The sequence below is a fragment of the Phodopus roborovskii genome, unplaced genomic scaffold (genome assembly GCF_943737965.1).
Source record: "Phodopus roborovskii unplaced genomic scaffold, PHOROB, whole genome shotgun sequence".
Taxonomy (NCBI): Eukaryota; Metazoa; Chordata; class Mammalia; order Rodentia; family Cricetidae; genus Phodopus; species Phodopus roborovskii.
The window spans coordinates 49,881,807-49,902,120 of NW_026126511.1; the positions used below are offsets into that span (position 1 = coordinate 49,881,807).

The following is a 20,314-nucleotide window of genomic DNA, read 5'->3' on the forward strand; positions in this document are numbered from 1 at the left end:
TGTTCCTCTTTTACCTGGAATCCCACGTGGAAGGCCTAAGGCTGGGGTGGGGGAGTGCGTGATTGGGAGGGGGAGTACATCAGCTTGGCCTTTCTGATTAACTGGTTCTTCATACTTCCTTGAATAGGGTAGGGTGCGCCCAGAAGCTCTTCTTGTTCAGGGGTTTTCGCTTTTCGCATTGTGAGCTGACAATCACAGAGGGGGAGGGAGATGGTGTCTGTGGCGTCAGGAATTGGGGAATTCGAAGACTCTGTGAGGACAGGATGGCTGCTTTCGTTTGGCGCGGGTGACTTTGCTCAAGGAACCCAACGCCTTTGTACAGGGGCACCTACGTCTGGGGTGTACGTACTATGGGGCCAAGGTGGGACTTCTGTGGTCTTTCCTCAGGCTTCTGTTTCCGGATATAGGACATTGGAAACTGTCCAAGCTGCAAATTCTTTCCAGAACTCGGGTTTTTCTCTTATGAGTCGATTCCCGCCGAGTTCGGATAGGCATCAGCCTCCAGAAACTCTTACTCCGTAGCTCTCGGCTCAACGTTGCCCACTGTTAAACCAAACTACATGGGTTCCGGGGTGCACGCGGTGGTGGTGCCCGGCTCTGGGGAGGAAACCTACCTTGGCCTCTGTGTGAAGTCCTACATCTGCTGCTTATTTTCTCTTCGAGGGAATTGAGTCCCAATTCCTTTGTATGGTTGTGGTCAACAGCCTACAGTTTCGTTTCTGCTAGGTCAGAGGTGGGCTTAAGTTTCAGGATCCTTCATGGAGCAAGGAATAAATTTATTCTTTGGTGCTGCAAGGATTATTGAAGAGAATAACGCAGAGAATAGCGCATCTAAGCCCATTTTATTATATGGAAAACTTCAGACACTCCACCTAAGTCCGTTTTATTATGGAAAACTTCAGACACTCCACCTCCCCCAAGAGCAAAAAGATCTAAACAGGTGGAAAGTGAGTCCGATGGTTTCTGCCGGCGGCGCTACAAGAAAAGAAAGCGGAAAGGGGACTTCAGTGGGGCTGGCTGGCCCACCCTTCCCCGGCCATCCCAGGGACGTCCTCCTTAAAAATAGCCAAGCCTGAACCTCAGAATGCCCAGCCCCCCTCTCCCAGCGGCCTCCCGAGTCTGAGAGGAGCCTGGGAACCTCTAGAGGCAGCCGATAACCCCCTTCCAGCTCCAGCCAGCAAGGCCTTGAAATGCTCCCCGCTCCTGGCAACGCACAGAGGTCGCCTCGGTTGCTCCGGTTCCAGCAAAGGAAAGGAGCCACTGAAGGGTCGGAGGCAAAGAGAGGGAGAGAGGGAGGGAGGGAACGAGGGAAAAACCAAAAGCGCCCAAGAAAAGCGTCTGGTTTGACTCTCAGCCCACACACCAGGAGAAATTTGGTGTGTGGGACCCAAAGTGTGGGGGTTAAGTCACAGGAAGCTGAAACAAATGTCTCTGTCCCAGGCGCCTTGCAGAGTCAGAGAATTGTCTCCGGCCTTGGGCTCACAGCTCTCAGCCCAGCAGGAGATGGCCTGGAGGGAAAAAGTGACCTTCCAGATCCTGGCTGTAGCCCGCAGCAAGCAAGAGCTAAGAACCACTCATCTCTCTTAGAGACTTCACTCGAGTTTCTTAACACCCACACGGATCAATATCCCCAGCCTCCTTTATTTTGGTTTTTCGAGGTAGGGTTTCTTTGTGTAACCCTCGCTGTCCTGGAAATTACTCTGTAGATCAGGCTAGCCCCAAATTCAAAGACCCGCCCGCCTCTGCCTCCCGAGTTGCTGGAATTAAAGGCATGCCTCCACTCCTCCAAGCAAAAACAGGATTTCCCAGCCGCTAGGCTAAGTGCAATCTACCAACTGAGCTACAGCACCAGCGCAGCACCCTTACTGTAAAATGTCAGGAGCTGAGTTTCAGAAAGACTGATGGGTGCTGAGGGCATCAGGACACTACTTCCCTAAAGTTCATCCTGTACCAAGGAGGATGGCCCTAGCAGCGGCCAGAGACCTTGGGGACCGGGAGTGTCACATAATTGCTTCCCCAGACACCAAAGTTTAACCTCCAGGCTCTGTGGTGACAAACACACTTCTCTCTCTCCAGCCTGGACCCCAAGCTTAGCACATTTTGATCTATGAGGGTTGCTACAGAAAGGCAGGTTTGAGACCTCTGACACAGCACACAAGTGGGGTGGAGGAAGGGAGAGAGAGAGAGAGAGAGAGAGAGAGAGAGAGAGAGAGAGAGAGAGAGAGAGAGAGAGAGAGACCGTGGATATGGCTCTTAGTGTCTTTCCTGATTCCCGGGTGGCTAAGGATTCTTTGTAAATAAAGCAAGGGCCATACCATTCTCTTCGTGCATCTGAGAGACTCAGATCCGAGTTTGCTCTGGGAGTTCGCTGATGCCCCAGCAATGGCTTCTGGGATCCCCAGAATATTGCACCTAAAACTTTTTTAGACCTGGAACCTGCAGTGCCTGATTCTGTCTGGGCACTGTTTAGGATGAGGATGGGTGTGGGGGGCTGGAGAAGGGACCCTAGTGGGGTCGCAGTTTCTGGAGCGTCAAAGACTCAAGCTGGCGGCACCCTGGGCGAAGTCGGTGAGTCCGACCAGAACACGGGACTCCGATGGCCTCAGCTTTCTCTCCTCCTCTACAGCCACTCTGGACCTAGGCCCCTTAGGTCTGGAAAACAGAACACCCCCGCCCCCCGCGCGCGCAGCCGCGCTCTGTCCTTCCTCTGGGATTTTCCTGAGATCCCCGCGGGTTGGCCACTGTCCCACGGGTTTTTCCTTTCAATTGCTCAGCGTCCCAGCCTGTCCCTAGCTCCTGGGGTGTCTGTGCACTGGCCTGCAAAGGCAATCCGCTGTCGATACCCAACTGCAGGAGCGGGTGCCATCCCGAGCTTTCCCTGGCTGCTCAGGTTTCTTACTAGGTGGTATTCCAGCCCTCTCCTGACCCCTCTAATCTTGTATGAGGAACCTGTGCTGGGAAGAGAAATGCGGCCTTAAAAAAAAAAAAAAAAAAAAAAAAAAAAGAAAGAAAAAGAAGAAAAAGAAAAAGAAAAGAAAAAAGAAAACAGTTTAGCCCAAAGCCCAAAGCGTGAGAGCCACCAGCGAGTTGTTATCTGCGGCTGAAGGCTGTGGTAATCGATGGGTTATTTTTACGCGGTAATAGGGCCCTGTGATTGCTCTATTAACCTTTAGACCTGTCTGAGGGACTCTCCCCTCACGGCCCCACTGCGCCAGGCCCTACAAGCCCTGACGCCAACTCCAAACTCAGGTCTGACACCCTCCCTGCCCCCACGGGAGGTGGCTACAGCCCCTGGAAGGGCTTTAACGTTGGAGACAGGCTCTTCACCCCCACTTCGTCCTTCTGATTTGACCCCGGCCGCTGAGAGTTGCTGAGAGAACAGGGACCGATGAGAAGGAACAGGAGGCCCCAGGAGTTGGAAACAGTGGGGCTGGGAGTGCGCGTTTTGTATAAATACATAAACTCCTGGACTGGTGGCCGGTTCTCGGCGCCTTGCAGTCTCCACCAGCTGGTGGGAAGGTGAAAAGGACTCTTGAGTCCCTAAGCACCGACCTAAAGATCCATTTCGGGTTTTAGTACCTCCTGGCCCTCTCCGAAGTGTATTTCTGGGGCTAGGTAGATCTGAAGCCAAGCAGGTACCTTCGGTGACCCAGTGCGCCACAGGCGATCAAGAGCCCAGCTCGGGAGGTCGCTTTTGCCCTCTACCAGCCCCGCCCCTTGCCCACCGCAGCTGGCCGTGGACCACTGAGGGTGGAAGGAAAGAGAAGGAACTAGTGAATAAAACTATCCTTGACGGAGCAGCGCGCCGCCAGGACGTCAGGCTGCAGGGTGGGTAGAGCCTGGCGCCGGTACTGAGCGCTTTGGTTCTCCGAGATCCGCGCGCGTGGACTTTGCCTGCTGGGGGAGCTTTCGGCACAGCCCCGAAGGCGGACGCCGGGCGGAGGTGCTGCTACGGCCGCTCACCCCCGCCCCCTGTCCTTGCACGTGACTCCCTTAGGCCAGTCAGCGTAGGCGATCCCAGCGCGGGGGCCCGGAGAACGGCGGCGCCGGGAGCAAGGGACAAGCGAAAGGCAGGCAGAGTGGCCGCTTGAGGCTCTGCCGCCGTTGCAACTGCGCGGGCGCTGGGAGAGCGCGCTGGCTCTTCGAGAGGCTGGAGCTGGGCAGGTAGGGCTCCCCCACTCCTTGCTGGGCAGGGGAAACTCAGCAGACCGTCACCCTAGTTTGTCTGGAGTAGGGAGGGAAGGGAAGCAAGCTAGTTAGTGGAAAGGAGCCGCGGGTCACTCAACTACCCCCCAGATTGGCTAAAGCCGGCTCTGCTTTTGACTTTGGCCTAGCAAAGACTTTAAATCGAGTGAGACTGATTGGGAGCAAAAGCCGATGAGTGCTCGCGAGGTGCTTTTGGGTTGTGTGTGTGTGGGGGGGAACTTGACCCACTTTTAATCGGCCCTGTGTGCAGATTCTCCAGTTCTGCTTTGCACCCCACAGACCGGGGCCATGTAATCTCTCTGATGGACTAACCTGGGACAGGCCGCGTAGCCCCTACACTTTGGGGCGCAGACAGAGGAGTGTCTCCAGTCTGCGACGCAGGGAATACTTAGTGGCAGTGGCAGGCAGCAGTGGGACCTGGGAGAGGGCTGGAGGAAGCTCGGCGGCCTCCCTACTTCTGCTTCCTACTGCTTTCTAGCCTACCACAATTCCAGGGGTCCAGGAACTGTCTGTGCGCACACGGCTGACTACTGCCCACCCTCACTGCTCTGGAAGAAAGCAGCCCAGGGCCGAAACCTCCATGGCAGACAGCCGGGACGTTCCTAGCTAGCTATCTCTAGCTTCCTTGTCCATATATAATATTGATTGGATGTGGCATGAGAGTAAGTGGTCAGTTGCTATCCTTGGATGTGGTAAAGTTTGACCAGGTGGAGGGAAGAAAGGCTTTTCGTTTCAAGGGAAGAAGGTAGTGTGGGACCCGAGCCTTTGGCAGAGCTAGGGCAACAAGGCCGCACTGCTGGGAAATACCTTGGGATTTTATTTCCTGTACCTTTGGAAAAGGAAGGCAGCCAGGAATGACGCTTCGGACGTCCAAAGAAAGAAAAACTGCGTGTTGAGGCCGGCCAAGCTTCGTTTCTGAGGCCAGCATATAAGTTTTATCGGTGACAATTCCCAGTGTGGCGGTACTAGGGCAACCGCGCGAGCGCGAGCCGCAGGAAAAGATCTGTAAAGGGACAGGTTATGGCGTGTTGCATTTGCCAACTCTCAAAAACAAATTCTAAAAGGGATGTGGGCTAAATTATGAAAAGAGAAGGTGTTTTCTTTCTGCTTTGGAACTTGGGGGGAAGTTTCTGAAGTGATTCTAAAGACAGAGAAAACTCTGGGCCGGGCTAGACGACTGTGAGAATCTGGAGGTGGCTGGGCCCGATCACAGACTGGCGGGAATCCACCTAAGGGAACAGTTTTCGGCCTTTCCAGAAAGAGAATTTTCTCCACCTTCTATTGTTCTAGTAACCCAACTCAGGTTAAAGTATCAGCCATTTGAAACTGCAGAGAACTTCTAAAAGATCCCAAACTGATTTAGTGCTTGCATTTTTTTCAAGCTTGCAAGTTAACCAGGCACTGGTTAACACTGTAAATTAGATTACAGAATTCTAAATCTCTTCCTTTAACTTGTCAGTCGAGAAAAGAAAATTCACATACTTTTTTTTTTAACAACTTCCTGAGTTGAAATTACAAAAAATGAATTAGGCCAACTACTTGATTTCAAAAATTGAATAATGGATATTTTTATCTACATAAATCTACATATTTGCTTATCAAAACCTGGGGATTTCTCGGGAGTTTTAAGCTCTTTTGTCTTTCTTTTTAAGGAAGAGTTGGCCAGCTCAGGTCAAATTTCGTGTATCCTTCCTCCAGCCAAACTTGCTAGAAGGAAATGTCCAGCTGTCAAGCCAATGGTTTATTGTATATTTTGAAAAAGTATATTTATCAGTCACTGTGTGACTGCATACTTGGTTATGATTCCATTTTTGCTAGAGATGATGCAAAGATGGTGAGAAAATTAGTGTGTATATTAAACACCCCATTCCAGAACATTTTTAATGCAAGTATAAATTATATCCCAGGTACTCTCTTTCGATGTATTAGAGATCTGTAATAATAGCTGTTATGTAGAATCTCCTGGGTGCCTGTTGTAATAGGTTTCTAAGGTCTGGTCATAAATGAATGTTCTGTGTGTACTCAATTATAACTGCCACCTATAATCCTCCAATGACTTTAAGGCACAGGTAACCTTAATATTTTCACTTTAAAGAGGAAGGACTGAGATGTCTAAAGTTATTTATTCAGGAGTGGCAGACCTGGGTTTGTAACTTAATATTTTTGCAAATGCATTGTTGCACACACAAAAAAATCAGTCATAAGAGGATGCCTCTTCTTAAGGGGAGATGAATGTGTATTGGGGATTCCAAATACTCAAGGATCTCAGGCACCCCCCTCCCCAGTGTACTTTGAGCTCCAACAAATTTCAAACTCACTCATACCTCATTTCCCTCAAGTATAATAAGGAAATTTAGACACCTTTATTTTAATGGAGGCATAGAGAGAGACTTGAAACATAACAGGTATGTTTGGGAAATAGAGCCATGCCTCCCCCCGGCACCCCTACCACACCACCGTATTCTCTGGTAATGCCAAAAACACAGGAAGCTGGAAGGATGCGGCCAAGTGCTCAGAATCAATTCTGCATTTGGTAGGGCTTCAGTTCTACCGGGGAAAGCCAGCCAACGAGTTTGAGTGCTTCCTGAGCTCTGTAGTGACCTTGTTCAACCCTTCTGCTTTTCTGGTCCCCATATACAGTCTGCAAAGTGTTTAAAATGTAACTATTTGCAGAAACATGTGGCTTGTCTGATTTGACACCCACATGGTGCACAATGCGATTAAGGAGTTTCACAATCCTTTTTATGGTTTCGCCGACACTTGCTCGTTTATAAACATTTAGATTCTACCTCTAGGTGCTCTTTTTTTTTTTTTTTTTTTTTTTTTTTAAGATTACAAGCAAAACTTTCGTAGGTTGCTGGTTTTTATAAAGTTTGTCATCGCCCCCGTCCCCCAATCTACAGTTCTTGTTTAGTCAAGAAAATGCTTGAGGAAAGATCCGGAGAAACAATTGAAAAATTAAAAAAAGACGGAGTTTTGTTTTGTTTTTTGAGTCACTCATATTTTCTGGAACCCCAAACCTTGTACTTACAGAATACTCTGGGGGGGAAAAAGAAAGAAAGAAAAGAAAAAAGAAAAGGGGTAAAAAAAAAAAAAAAAGTGCTTGGAGAGTAAGGTAAAAATTGAAGTCCTTCCTGATGAGCAATATGGCCCAGGTCGCAACCGAGAACTCCATGCCCAAGATACTTGCCACTCGCAGCCTGACCTGAACCAAACAAAGGCCCGCTTTGGCTGTACCGCGCGCCCTCAGAAGCCGGGTTAGAGAAGGGAGGTTGCGTTGTTCGCGGTGCAGAAGAAGTGGCAGAAAATAGGAACGCTGACCGCGGCTCTGAAAAACCTGGGATGAACTTCTCTCACCTGTATTTTATTTTCTCTTTCAGGACTGCTGCTGCAGTGACCGGCCCTCTTGCCGAAGCCCTGCTGGAGCCAGCAGCATAGCTTGGGTGTGCTGAAGGCGGAGCGCAGTGACTAGGCACATCCAGCCGGTGGGTGATCCGAAGGTCTGCTCAGGGTGTTCGAGTCCAGCCTCGGCTACGTCCTGGGCACCTCCAGTCTCCCGGCCCTGGAGCGGAGTGCAGGATGCACTACCTTCTGGAACAATCACAAATCCAATTTGGGATTTTTTTCTGAGCAAACCAGAGCCTAGAGGTTGCTCCTCTGATGCTGGATTTGATTTGTATATATTTTGAGCGAGTTGGGCCTCTCCCCGTTGATTTTTGATCTCCGTTTTCGTGACAGTTTACGTACACCTGCATTCTAATTCTTGTCGCTTTGGTCTGCTGTGCCCGCGTGGCTCCTTGACCCGCAAGTGAAGAGAAGACACCAACGCGCAGAGCTTGGGGCGATGTACCAAAGCTTGGCCATGGCCGCCAACCACGGGCCCCCGCCCGGCGCCTACGAGGCGGGTGGCCCTGGTGCCTTCATGCACAGCGCGGGCGCCGCGTCCTCGCCTGTCTACGTGCCCACGCCGCGGGTACCCTCCTCCGTGCTTGGCCTGTCGTACCTGCAGGGCGGAGGAGGGGGCGCTGCGTCCGGAGCCGCCTCGGGTGGCAGCTCCGGGGCCGCCCCATCGGGTGCGGGACCAGGGACCCAGCAAGGCAGCCCGGGCTGGAGCCAGGCTGGAGCCGAGGGAGCCGCCTACACCCCGCCACCCGTGTCCCCGCGCTTCTCCTTCCCGGGCACCACTGGGTCCCTGGCGGCCGCAGCCGCTGCCGCTGCCGCCCGGGAAGCCGCAGCCTACAGCAGTGGCGGCGGGGCCGCCGGCGCGGGCCTGGCTGGCCGAGAGCAGTATGGGCGCCCTGGCTTCGCGGGCTCCTACTCTAGCCCCTACCCGGCCTACATGGCCGACGTGGGTGCTTCCTGGGCCGCGGCCGCCGCCTCAGCGGGCCCCTTCGACAGCCCAGTCCTGCACAGCTTGCCCGGACGTGCCAACCCTGCCCGACACCCCAATCTCGGTGAGTACTGAAGGGCCTTGAGTCCTGTTTGAGGCTTTCAACTCTGTTGGGGTTGGGGCATCCTTGATGCAGTTGAGTCTCCTAGGAAGGAACCTGGAAACGGAGGCTCATGGAGGTGGACCATCCTGGTGATGGGTGGCTTGGCCACTGGAGTCCAGCAGTGCCCTTCTAGAACGGGGTGGCCTGGTTTGCACAGCCTCTGGGTGATAATGAGAGGTGTTGGGCTCTCTAAGGTCAGCTGGAGCAGTCTGGCGATCTGATCCCTGGGATTCAGCCCCCCCCCCCCCCCACTTCCTCTATCCCTTCTTCTGAGTCCTCAGCAAACCTGGGACCATTTGGCAGCCAGGTTAGAGGATCCCTCAGGGTGGCAGATGACTTTTCCGGTAGGGGGTTTTCACACCCGGAAATAAGGAAGAGATCAGTAAAGGAGACCGCCAGAAGTGGGTCAAACGTGTTTTACCTGCAAGTCTCAGGCGCACTGTGGGGTCCTGTGATGCCACTCTCCTGCTCAAACACCTAGGCCAGTGCCTGGGGACAGTACAGAGGGGACAGTACATTCTTTATAATGTCTGAGTTAAATGGAGACTTTGCAAGGTTGCAGCACCTACAGCCGCCTCTTCTTAGGAAGACAATAACGATGGCCAGTAGTATTCCCATTCAGTGTCAGACCTGAAGGGACTGCCAGTTTGCCCCACTTACCCAGTCTACACACGGACATTTCAGAGGGGCCCTAGCCACTGGGGCTTCAGGAGAAAAAGAAAGAGGCTGTCCACTCTCTCAAAATGCCAAAGGAATTCGGGTAGAATTTCTAGAGAGGATTGGAGGTGGCCTTTGGATGGAGCTGGCTCTTGGGGAAGGGAGGAAGCACGGACTTGAGAAACAAAGTTAACATTTATTGACTACCTACTAAGTGCTAAGGCCGTTTGCGTTTGCTGTCACTTTGAAGAGTAAAGTCTGTCCCTTGCCACTCCCAGAGCTAGTTTGTCTCCTGAGTAGAGGCTCAAGCTTTGAAGAGGTTTAAAGTTATTCTCTGACCCTGGGTGGCCATGGAAGGTTCCCAGGAGGGGGGTCTAGCCAAATATACATCCCAGGTAAACTGATTAACCATGGAAGTGGCGCCAGGGCTGGGTTTGTGACTGCCAGTGGCCCCCTCCCTCCCTGCAGGCAGACTGCACCCTGAGGAAGAAGGGTAAGCTCACCCCTGTGGCTCAGACCTTTGAAACAGAGCAGGGTGGTGACTCCCATGGGGTGGAGGCTGGATGTGGGCCTGCAGGGGCTTTGGCCTGCATTCCTAGAAGTTCCCTCTAACCCAACCCAACCACTAGTAAAATAAGAAAGAATAAACTGAGCGTGATGACCCATGACAGTAATTCCAGATCTGAGGAAGACAGCCTGGACTACACAGCAGACCCAGTCTAATTAAAAAAAAAAAAAAAAAAAAAAAAAAAAAAAAAAACTTGGTGTTTGGATCCAGCCAAGAATGAAGTCCCCATCTAAAGATGAAGACAACATTCTGGTATTCAGTATAAAAACAAAACAAAGTGACATTGTGCGACTGTACTTGTGAGCATGGGGCTGAAAAAGGTTCCCCAAATTCCAGGATCCACACAAAGTCAATAAACAATAGGGGGCATCTCTCCTCCTGAGAGCTTATATATTGGGCTCTCATTTCCTACTAGTCAGTTGATGAAGCCCCTGCCTCCAGCTAAGTGTTTAAAGAGGTGCTCTTGGCTTGTCACGAGGGAGCACCAGGCATTTTGAGAACATGTCTTATTCTGATGTATTTGGGGGGAAACACTCATTTTTATTTTTTAATCACACAGGCCTGAGATGATCTGTCAATCTGATGGCATTGCTCCAGTTAAAAGTGTTCTCTGTGAAGTTTCCTTCTTTAGCTCCATTCCAAGACAGAAGGACAAACACAGTCCCCGACATAGGCTGGGTAAAGAAAGGTTTAACCGTGAGAGACAGACCCAGGCGCTGTCCCTTCGTATGCTTTGTATACTGCCTTGCCTATGCATAGACATTAGTAAATGCTTGGTAGCTTTAGTGAGAATCAATGATCAAACTAGCCAACGGTATCAAGAGACGGAAGGGTAGAAAGAACAGGTTCTCTCATGTTTATTGAGAGGTCCTCTTTGGAGGGATGTCATGACCATCAAGCTCATTTGGAGCCCCCCCCCCCCCAACCTCAGTATCACGTGACTTTAGGCAAGTTACCTACTTCTGTCCATCTCCTCTCATATTCTGTAGGGTGGCTTCAGTTCAGCTCAACTGCTTTTAGAGTTGTCCTGACTTTGGTGGTCTGTGTGATGTCTAATAATTGATCTTTTATAAATGATGGCGTTTTATTACTTTTTCGAGGACTAATGGGCTTCCTAGGACTTGAGAAGTATTAAGCCTAGGACAGTCCCTGATGAGCAGGTTACCCTAAATAGACATGAAAAAAATGTATAAATGACTCACAATGTGGTAAGGTAAGGGGTGGTGAGCTGAGAGCAAAGCTGAGAAGTCAGGAAAGAAACTTCCCTCTGAAAGCATGGAAATCTCCTACGTGGTCCCATCTGCCCTGGGTCTTGTCACATCAATAGAAGTTTGCCAGGAAAGGAACCTGAACCCGCAGTTTAAAAAAGGAAGGGAGAAAGACAGCACTCCCTTACTCGATGCTTATGTAGAACTGTAATAACATACTACAGCTTGTGCTTTGCTTCAATAATAGATTCATCTCTACGGGGTAAATTTCAGAGACTAAATTCCTGAGTTTGAAATGTTTTTAATTTGTATTGAGGAGAAATAAGAAAATACCATTATTCTTTTCTATGAGATTGTACTTTTGTGCTCTTAACAGTTAACATCTAGCAAGTTCTTATGTTGGCTATTGGAATAAGGCAAAAATCAAAATGATAAATATCAACAGGGGCATGTGAAAAGATGACCTTGGCAAGAAAGAAATTATTGCACCATGACTGTAATATATGTGAACTTCAGTTCGTTCCAAGTTCAACAGACCCAGGACCCTGAAGCAATTGTTAGAAGCATTAATTAGACACAATAATGGAATTCTATGACCTTACTGAGGCAGGTACAGAGTCTTACTCATATATAGGTGCCTGGCACATGCTGGGCAAGTAGCAAATATTTGAGCAGAGATCTGGAAGGTAATTGCCCCAGGACTCTGCCCTGCCCTGGTCAAACCACACAGAATGGCTACCTGTGTCCTTTAAGAAGCAGACTAGAGCTGGGTGTGGTAGCACACACCTGTGACCCCAGCACTCAGGAGGCTGAGGCAGGAGAATTGAGCACTCAAGACTGGTCTGAGCAACATAGCAACCCAATGCATTAAAAGCAAGTAAAAATAGAATGGGAGAGTCTGGGAGAAGAAGTGAGCAGGACGGGGGAGCGCCCTGAAAACCTGGGACCACTGGAGAAAGCTGGGCTGTATGCCTGGTGCCAGGAGTCAAGGGTGGAAGCTAGAAGAGGGTATCAGATGTCCTGGACCTGGAGTTAAGTGCACTTGTGAGCCACCGTGTGGGTGCTAGGACTCAAACCCAGGTCCTCTGCAAGGGCAGTAGTGGTCTAAACTGCTGAGCCAACTCTCCACCCTGAGATACACTCTTAAAATAGGAGACTGTCATTGTATGTACAACACATCACAGTCTAGTTGATTTTTGTACCCGTTAAGTCTTGTATAGACTTAAAGCCAAAGAGAGAGAGAGAGAGAGAGAGAGAGAGAGAGAGAGAGAGAGACAGACTAAGAGGGAAATTAGACATAAATAGACCTTGATCGGCATGCCATGCTGGGATATCTAAGAAATACAACTTTCTAGGGGAGAGTACTTCTCTTGTGTCTTAGCGAAATAAGCAACCCTACTATTCTTAAAGGATCTTTAAAAAAAAAGGAGTTGTTAGAGGGCTCAATGAGACTAACAGAAGGAAGTAAATGTGTGGTTTGCTCAGTGCTTTTGAAACAAGTGAAAAGCGTTGTTCCATCTCGCATGGGGTGGGGCCCTCAAGGTGTTAGGTCAGCAGAATATGCTGTAGTGTTTGCTGGCTCTTTGGGGGACTGCTTTATCAACTAGGCCAGTTGCTTTTAGAGCCAGTTTGCTTAAACAGGGAATGCTGTGATCTCTGAAGTAGCCTGTTCAGCTCAGGAATGATTTGTCAGTCTTCAAGAAAATCAAAGTTGTTTAATTTTCCGGTTACCACCCTGAGCTGGTCAATCAGAGGGGGGACTGGTTTTTAGTGCTAAGTAGAGAACCAATTAAATAAAGAAGGTGTGTTGGAGTGGCCTGGGGTGTGTCTCTGCCTCTAGTGACACTTGTCACTTGCCAGATTGTGTCCCATGAAAAGGTCAGGCCACGTTTGCTGGTGGAATGATGTTCAGGAGACAGTTTTAGATAACACCTTCTTCTGTTCCCCTCGGTGTTAATTTCCCCCCTTCTTCTTTAAATGCAGGAAGAAAACAAATATACTGTGAGGTGTGGGGGACAGGAACTCTGATACCTGTGGGTGGGAATGTTCATTGGTGCAACCTTTGTAGAGTCCTTGGTAAACCAGTCAAATCACAGAGCAGATAGCTTTGACGCTGAACTTTTGACTGCAAACAATTAGTTCTGGGGTACATATTCATGACTTTGTCATCCACAATAACAAAATCCAGAAGTAACATAAATGTTCACCAGAAGGGTGTTGTCTTCCTCTCTCTCTCTCTCTCTCTCTCTCTCTCTCTCTCTCTCTCTCTCTCTCTCTCTCTCTCACACACACACACACACACACACACACACCTGTGCATAGACGGTGTTGGCAGTGGTTATTGGACCCCATGAGATCCTTTCCAAGCAACTTGGAAGTGCTGGAGGTGTGTGCAGCACTTGGTATCAGAAATGGGGGAATACAATGTATTCATTTGAGAATACACACATTATCTCTAGAAGCCTCTCTCAGGCCATATAGGTAAGGAATTTGTAACATTGTCTACCGGGAGGCCCAAGGGGTAGAAGCATGAAGTTGGGAAAGGAGCTGGCCATAGTCATGTGGATTGTAGAACTGAAAACACACTTTTGATCAGCTTAACTATTTTTGTAGTCATTTTTGTGCTTCATAATTCTACCAGATAATAAAAACACACTTCTGTTTGGCAAGATAGTTTAGTGGGTAAAGGTGCTTACCTCCAAGCCTGACAACCTGAGTTTGATCCCTGGATCCACATCCTAATAGGGGAAGGATTGATTCCTGAAGGTTGTTCTCTGACTTCTACATGCACTGTGTATGTGAATGCATGTGCACAAACACACATACAGGAAATATATAATGAAAATCTCTAAAAACACATTTAAGCTCTGGGGAAACTTAGGTTTGATGTAATTTTTAAACATTTAATTTGTATTTATTCATATACATGTATAGTATATCTATACTGTCTGTCTGTCTGTCTCTGTGTGTGTGTGTGTGTGTGTTTGTGTTGGTGGAGAGTGCCTTTACCCACTGAGCCATCTTGCTGGCCCTGATATGATTTTCTTTATCATCATAGCAAGTTTCACTTATGCTGTTCAGTGTTAGGTCTCAGCATTGCTGTGCAATGGGTCTTGAGATTGTGTTTCATCTTACAGGATGGCAACAGCTCCTCAGCCCTCACTCTCTCTAGCCACTAGTGCCCCTCACCCCCTGTTTTCTGTGGCTGTGAATTTGATTGCTACATTCTATGAGCAAGTTACACAGCACTTTTGTCTTTTGTACTGGGTGTATTTTGCTCAATATAATGTCTTCAAGGTTCACCCAAGCTGTAGTGTATAGTAGTTTTCTTCTCTAAGTTAAGCAGTGTTTTACTGTGTGACTGAGTTTTGTTTGCCCGTTCACATATGGGTGCACACCTGACTGGCCCTACTCCTGAGTGTCCTGTTGCTGTGGATGGGAAATGGGAGTCTTTTGAATTTTGAAAAACAGAATGATGTTATCCACTTTTAAATGCCATTAAACCGGATGGGCAAGATTGCTCAGTGGATAAATGTCTTTGCTGCTGGACAATGCAATGCTGACAACCCAAGTTTGATACCCAGAACACACATAAAGGTGAAAGTTGTTCCAAAGTTGTTCCAGACCTCCACACATACCATGGCATGATTACACCACCCAATAATAATGAAGAAACAAATTAAACCAGTTAGGCTTTTATTCATGGAAAACAATTTAATAATGTTTATAGACACACAGGAAAAACACATTGAATTTTATTCTTTCGTTCTTTCTTCCCACCCCCCGGTCTGACTTAGTCCTTTGCAAACTGCTGGAATTTCTCCATGCCCTGTTCAAGATCCTGCCAAGCAACTTACCCATCCTTAACCTGTACCCTGAATCTGGTTTTTTACTTTGTTCCTTTACTAAAGACAGATCTCATGCTGTGACAGGTAACTCAGCAATGAGACATCCTACTCCTAAGTCCCCTCCTGGGCACAAACACTACTTATACTTGGCATTTAGTGACCACTTCTGCTGGGCAGTTCTCCTTCAGGTGATGTTACTTAGGACCAGAGCCTGCTGAAAAGCCACTAACCTTTTAAACTGGTCACCTAAACTGCCCTTTAAAAATACTGGAGTTGGTGCTGGGAATTGCTCTGATGGCAAGGTGTCTCCTGTGCAAGATGGGAACATAAGTTCAATTCCCCAATACCTACATAACAGGGGATATGGTATCACAAGTCTGTAACCCTGGTGCTGGGGGGACAAGTAGATCCCTGTAATTCATTGGCCAGTTAAGTCAAATCAGTGAGCTCCAGGTTCAGTGGGAGACCCCATCTCAAAAGTGAGGGCCAGCAAGATGGCACTTGCCACTAAGCCTGATGACCTGAGCTCAATCCCCAAAACCCACTCAGTGGAAGTGCAGAACAAACTTCTCCATATTGCCCTGTGACTTGCACATATGCATGCGGGATGTGCATCCCCTCCCCCCAAATAAATTAAATGTAATAAAAAAAATAGGTTGAGAGTGACTAGGGCAGATACCTGAAGACACCTTTTGACCTGTCTCTGCCTCCCTCCCTCCCTCTCTCTCTCTCTCTCTCTCTCTCTCTCTCACACACACACACACACACACACACACACACACACAATTATGCACTCACTCCACAGTTAAGAAGTTGTGCTAGATTTAGAAAAGAAATCACTGCAAAGGTTGTTGCGTCTGATGGATGAGAGAAATAAAGAGATAGATAGATAGATAGATAGATAGATAGATAGATAGATAGGGAAGGAGGGAGGGAGGGAGGGAGGGAGGGAGGGAGGGCTGTGGATGTTTCCTTGCCTTTCTAAAAGCCTTTTGATTCTTTTGGGCTGGTCTGCTGCTGTAAGGACTTCCAGGGAATGTGTTGACCTTTGGTAGATCATGAGGAGGCCTGTTGGTTGAGCATTCTCTACATGCATTACTCACACATTTTATTGGCTATCTACACAGCTGCTCTTTTGTCACCTTCTGAAGCAAACAGGAAGATAATACAAACAGGGACACTTGGAATTAACCTTGAATATGTTATAATCTATGTAAAAATAAATTTATAGTCCTGGTCTGCAAATATGCATATAGTAGTAACCTTTTAGAGATGGTAGCCTTACACTACACCACAGCCCACAATGAGTAGAAAGTTAGAAGGCTGCCACTTCCAACTTTGGGACCATTGAGTCTTCCCTGGGGTGGGTGTGCTGGTCTCTGTTTTGCTGGAAAGAAACTGATGCTCAGAAAGTCTTGTGCTCCTCACCCCACCATAGGAGCAAACAGGAGCTTCAGAAGCAAGCAGGAGCAAGACAAAGAGAAACCTATCTATGTTTCAGGCTTCCTCTTATCACACTCATCACACTGAGCCCTTCAGAACTACTGGATTCATTTCATGGCAGCTGAAGGGCTCCCTTCCACAGGGTAGCTGCCCAGCAAGCCCTGCTTGCTTCCAGTGGGCTAGTGTCTCTGCAAGGCCTGGCTGGCTCTTCCTGAGTCCCCACCCTACCCATTCCCATCTACAGAGGTGGCAAGAGGTGGGCACATCAATAAGAACCCATCCAGCCTTGCACCCCCTTCCCAGCTTCCTGAAGTTGATTGGCAGATCATGAAAGAGAACCCCTAATTCAGAGCTAGCTGTTCTAACATTAGAGGGACTGTTGCCTGTTTAGGAAAATCAAAACTCCATGGCTCTCTCAAAAATGTCTTTCTGGAGAGATCTGTTACCTCTTCTCCATTTTGACTGACCGTCCCAGATGTAGCTGTGGTAGGCAGAGAAGGAGAGAGGAAAGCAGACTGGGTAGGTTTTTTAATAAAGACAATACTGTATATGGATGCAGACTTGGAATGAAGCTGGGAAAGGCTTTAGGCATGAAACCCAGTTGTCAGTGACTTTCTTGGGGCTGGCAGGTGGCCTGTGGTTTTATCTATTGCTGCGCTCTAATCAGAATTGGACCAGGATATTCAAACTTCTTATCTCACTGAAGAGCATTTGGTTTTCTGGCTTTTGGCATTTTTGCAGGAGCCCCAATGCATGGCTTACTGAATTTAAAATATCCTTTCCTGCAAGTCTGACCTAGGCAGGTAAGCCAGTTCATGTTTACACTCATAAAAATGCCTCTGCGAGTGCTATTTGTTGCTTTCACTCTGTGTTGAGCAGCCACAGTTGTACTTTACTTTTTTATTTTTTTATGAAAAATGAAGAAATCACATATCCAGAACAGGTGGGAATTTTATAGGTCATAAGCTATGTTCCACGGGGGTCTCCCAACTGCTTCCTTTTTGTCCCCCTTAAACTTCCGGTTCTCTTTCCAGAAATCCGGTCAAACTTTATCGTCTCCACTCAGAACTGATCAATAGCAACTGGTGAGCAGGTTAATTATAATCGCAGAATAAACGTAGAAGTCTCAAAGTTCACCACTTTGCAATGTTTTCAGACCCCTCCGGGACCATGCCAAGAGGTGCTCATTGACCCACCGGAGCAGGTGTGGCAGAATGAAGCCGGGGCAGACAATCGGATCTGATTTGGGACAATTCAATTTGGCTCTTATCTGCAGCTTTCCCTATCATATGAAGCCTGTCATTTCAGATAAAAAGGCTCATCCATTGAGCCGGGACATGGCAGGCTACATTTTCCTCTGATAAAGTTTTCTGATTGTTTTATAAGATTAGGCTGAAATAGTTATATGTCTCTGTCAAGGTCTACAGGGCCTTTTCAGATATTTTATCAGGTATTAGCTCGAGGAGACCACCCCCTCTCCTTTCTTTCTTTGACCTGGGAAAGAATGACCTGACTTCCAAGATCATAAATCAAACTGGCTGGAGAGAGGTAATAATACAAGTCGCCCCTCAAAATTGAGTAGGCGGGAAAACAAACAACAAATATGACCTTTCCCTAGCTTGTAAGAACTTAACTTGACCCTGCATAAAGAATGTGGTTCCCATGATTGCATAGGTAGCAGGAAAATTCTTCTGACCTGTGGAAAGAAAGAAAGGAAGAAAGAAATGTTTCCATTTAATGATGGCTTCAGAAAAACACACATCTTTTCTGTCTCAGGAAAACTTCAATTATCTTTCTTCTGTAAAAAGAGAATTCGTATATGAGAATATAGCAAAATGGAAAGCTTCCAGTATGCACTTGGTCAGAAATCTTACCATATCAAGCTAGCCAGCACCAGGCAGCAATCCTTGGCTTTTTAGTTGCTGTACATATATATAGGCATGACTATATCTATTTTTAAATCACTGTGAAAGTTACTGTTTAAAGTCACTCTGCACTGGAGACAGTTTCTTTAAGATTACTAAGCCAGACCGGCTCCCGAGGACTGGTCCTTCAATAAAGTAAAATTAGAGGATTAGTCCCAAAAACTGGCAGTAAGAGCTATCAAATACAAGAGCCTTTGTGCAAAGAGACATCGTCACTCTTGTGGTAGCTGAGTGCTGGTGAGTGTAACGCTACAGCAGAGTTGCTTTATTTATTAATTATTTTTGTGCTAGGGACTGAACCCAGGGCCTTGAGCCTGCTAAGCACATATTCTAACACAGCCACTCTTTTCAGCTTATTTATGTTCTTAACTGGACCCTTTGAAATGAAGCCCCTCGTGCAGGATGTGTTGATGTATGAGGCTCTGCTGGCTGGGAAATGTGAACCACAGTTGTCAAGTTGCAGCTAAAAAGCTGCAGGGAAGTGACAGTTCATGGACTCATGGGCCTGATGTCTTGGACTTATGCATCTGCCCGTGTGTGGGTCGGCCCTGCTGGGTGACTTTGGGCAGCTTACTCAGTTTCTCTTTGCTGTCATGTAAATAAGGAAATCAGGTAAAGAAATGGTTCGAGGAGCTGCCTTAGAGCCCTTGGAATGAATGAATATATGTGTGTGTGTGTGTGTGTGTGTGTGTGTGTGTGTGTTAATATCAGTGAGAGTACCTGCAGCATCCGGGAGAGGGTGTTATCACCTGGAGGTGGATTTATAGGGAGTTGTGAGCCAATTGATATAGATCCTTTGCAAAAGCAGTATGTGCTCTCAACCACTGAGCCATCTCTCCAGCTCCAAGGGGGACTCATATGAATAACTGCCTCATGTGAATAACTCAGGCCATGTCTGTGCAGACTATAGGTACCACACCATTGGCTTCCATGATGGCAGATGCACCTTACACTGGCGGAGTCAAGGAAGGTTTCTATGACTACCTTCCTCACTAAACAACAGTATATTTGAAATTATACATTAGATGCCATAATTCTGTTTTTTTCTTATACTTAACAAGGCAACATGAGCCACTGAAATGTAAGATGAACTTGGGGAAGCTGTGGGTGGTGACCTCAGTGCCATCCACCATTAGAGGTTCTAGGAAGTTCCAGAAAGTCACAGAAGGTAGAATGGGTACCAGACACACCTTTCTCCCTAGGCCACTATGCCAAGTAGCATCTCTGCACACTTTGTGAACCTCATAGCTAGGCTTTGGAGATAAAAACATGAACAAGAAGGTCTCCAAACGGCAGCGACTCACAGTGGAAGGGAGCTAATCAGCAAGGGCGCAATCCAAGAGCTGTAAAAGGGAAATCTCCATCATGCAGGAAGGAGCCTATGTGACACCTCCACCTGTCCCGGTTCAGGAAGTAGAGGCCAGGCTTGCTGGAGCCCTACAGGCCAGATGGGTGTGGGGTGGGGGTGGGAAGGTCAGTAGTGGCTAAGACTGGTGTTGGACTGCAGTCTCAGGTAAAGGCTGGATCACAAGCAGAGGCATTGAAAGAGTGGAGGAGACATGGAAGGTCTGGGGAGTCAATAGACTTGGAACTAGAGCAGCAAATAAGAGTAGCACTTGAGGAGTGACACCTGAGATTTAGCACTTAGGTTTTGATGCTGAGAGGATCAGAATTGTGACTGCTTTCGCGTGTAACTCAGATGTGCAGTGATAGCTGCCTCTCTCCATTCTGCACCCACAACCCACCGAGGTAGGCTTTAGTGAATCCTCTGCAGTCAATGCAGCCTTCTGATCAAGCATACTGGGAAGATACATGGGTATTCTTAAGCTATAGGGCTAAGGCAACTGTGTGGTTTCAACACTGGGGCACACTCACAGTGGCCTGCTGTTAAAGCTGAGGGGTTAGGAAAGGGAACCAAACCCCAGGTCAGCCAGTTTCAACCTCTAATCCTCCACCCAGCTCTGGG

The 20,314-nt window shown here is 48.1% G+C and overlaps 1 protein-coding gene across 1 annotated transcript in view; it reads left to right on the forward strand.

The window, feature by feature from the left end:
- Positions 1–7,938: 7,938 nt before the first annotated feature.
- Gata4 (GATA binding protein 4) overlaps positions 7,939–20,314 on the forward strand; it is a 39,287-nt gene continuing 26,911 nt past the window's right edge. The window contains exon 1 of the mRNA XM_051195546.1: positions 7,939–8,660. Coding sequence (XP_051051503.1) covers positions 8,051–8,660 — 610 coding nt within the window. The 5' untranslated portion in view covers positions 7,939–8,050. The remainder of the gene's footprint in view (positions 8,661–20,314) is intronic.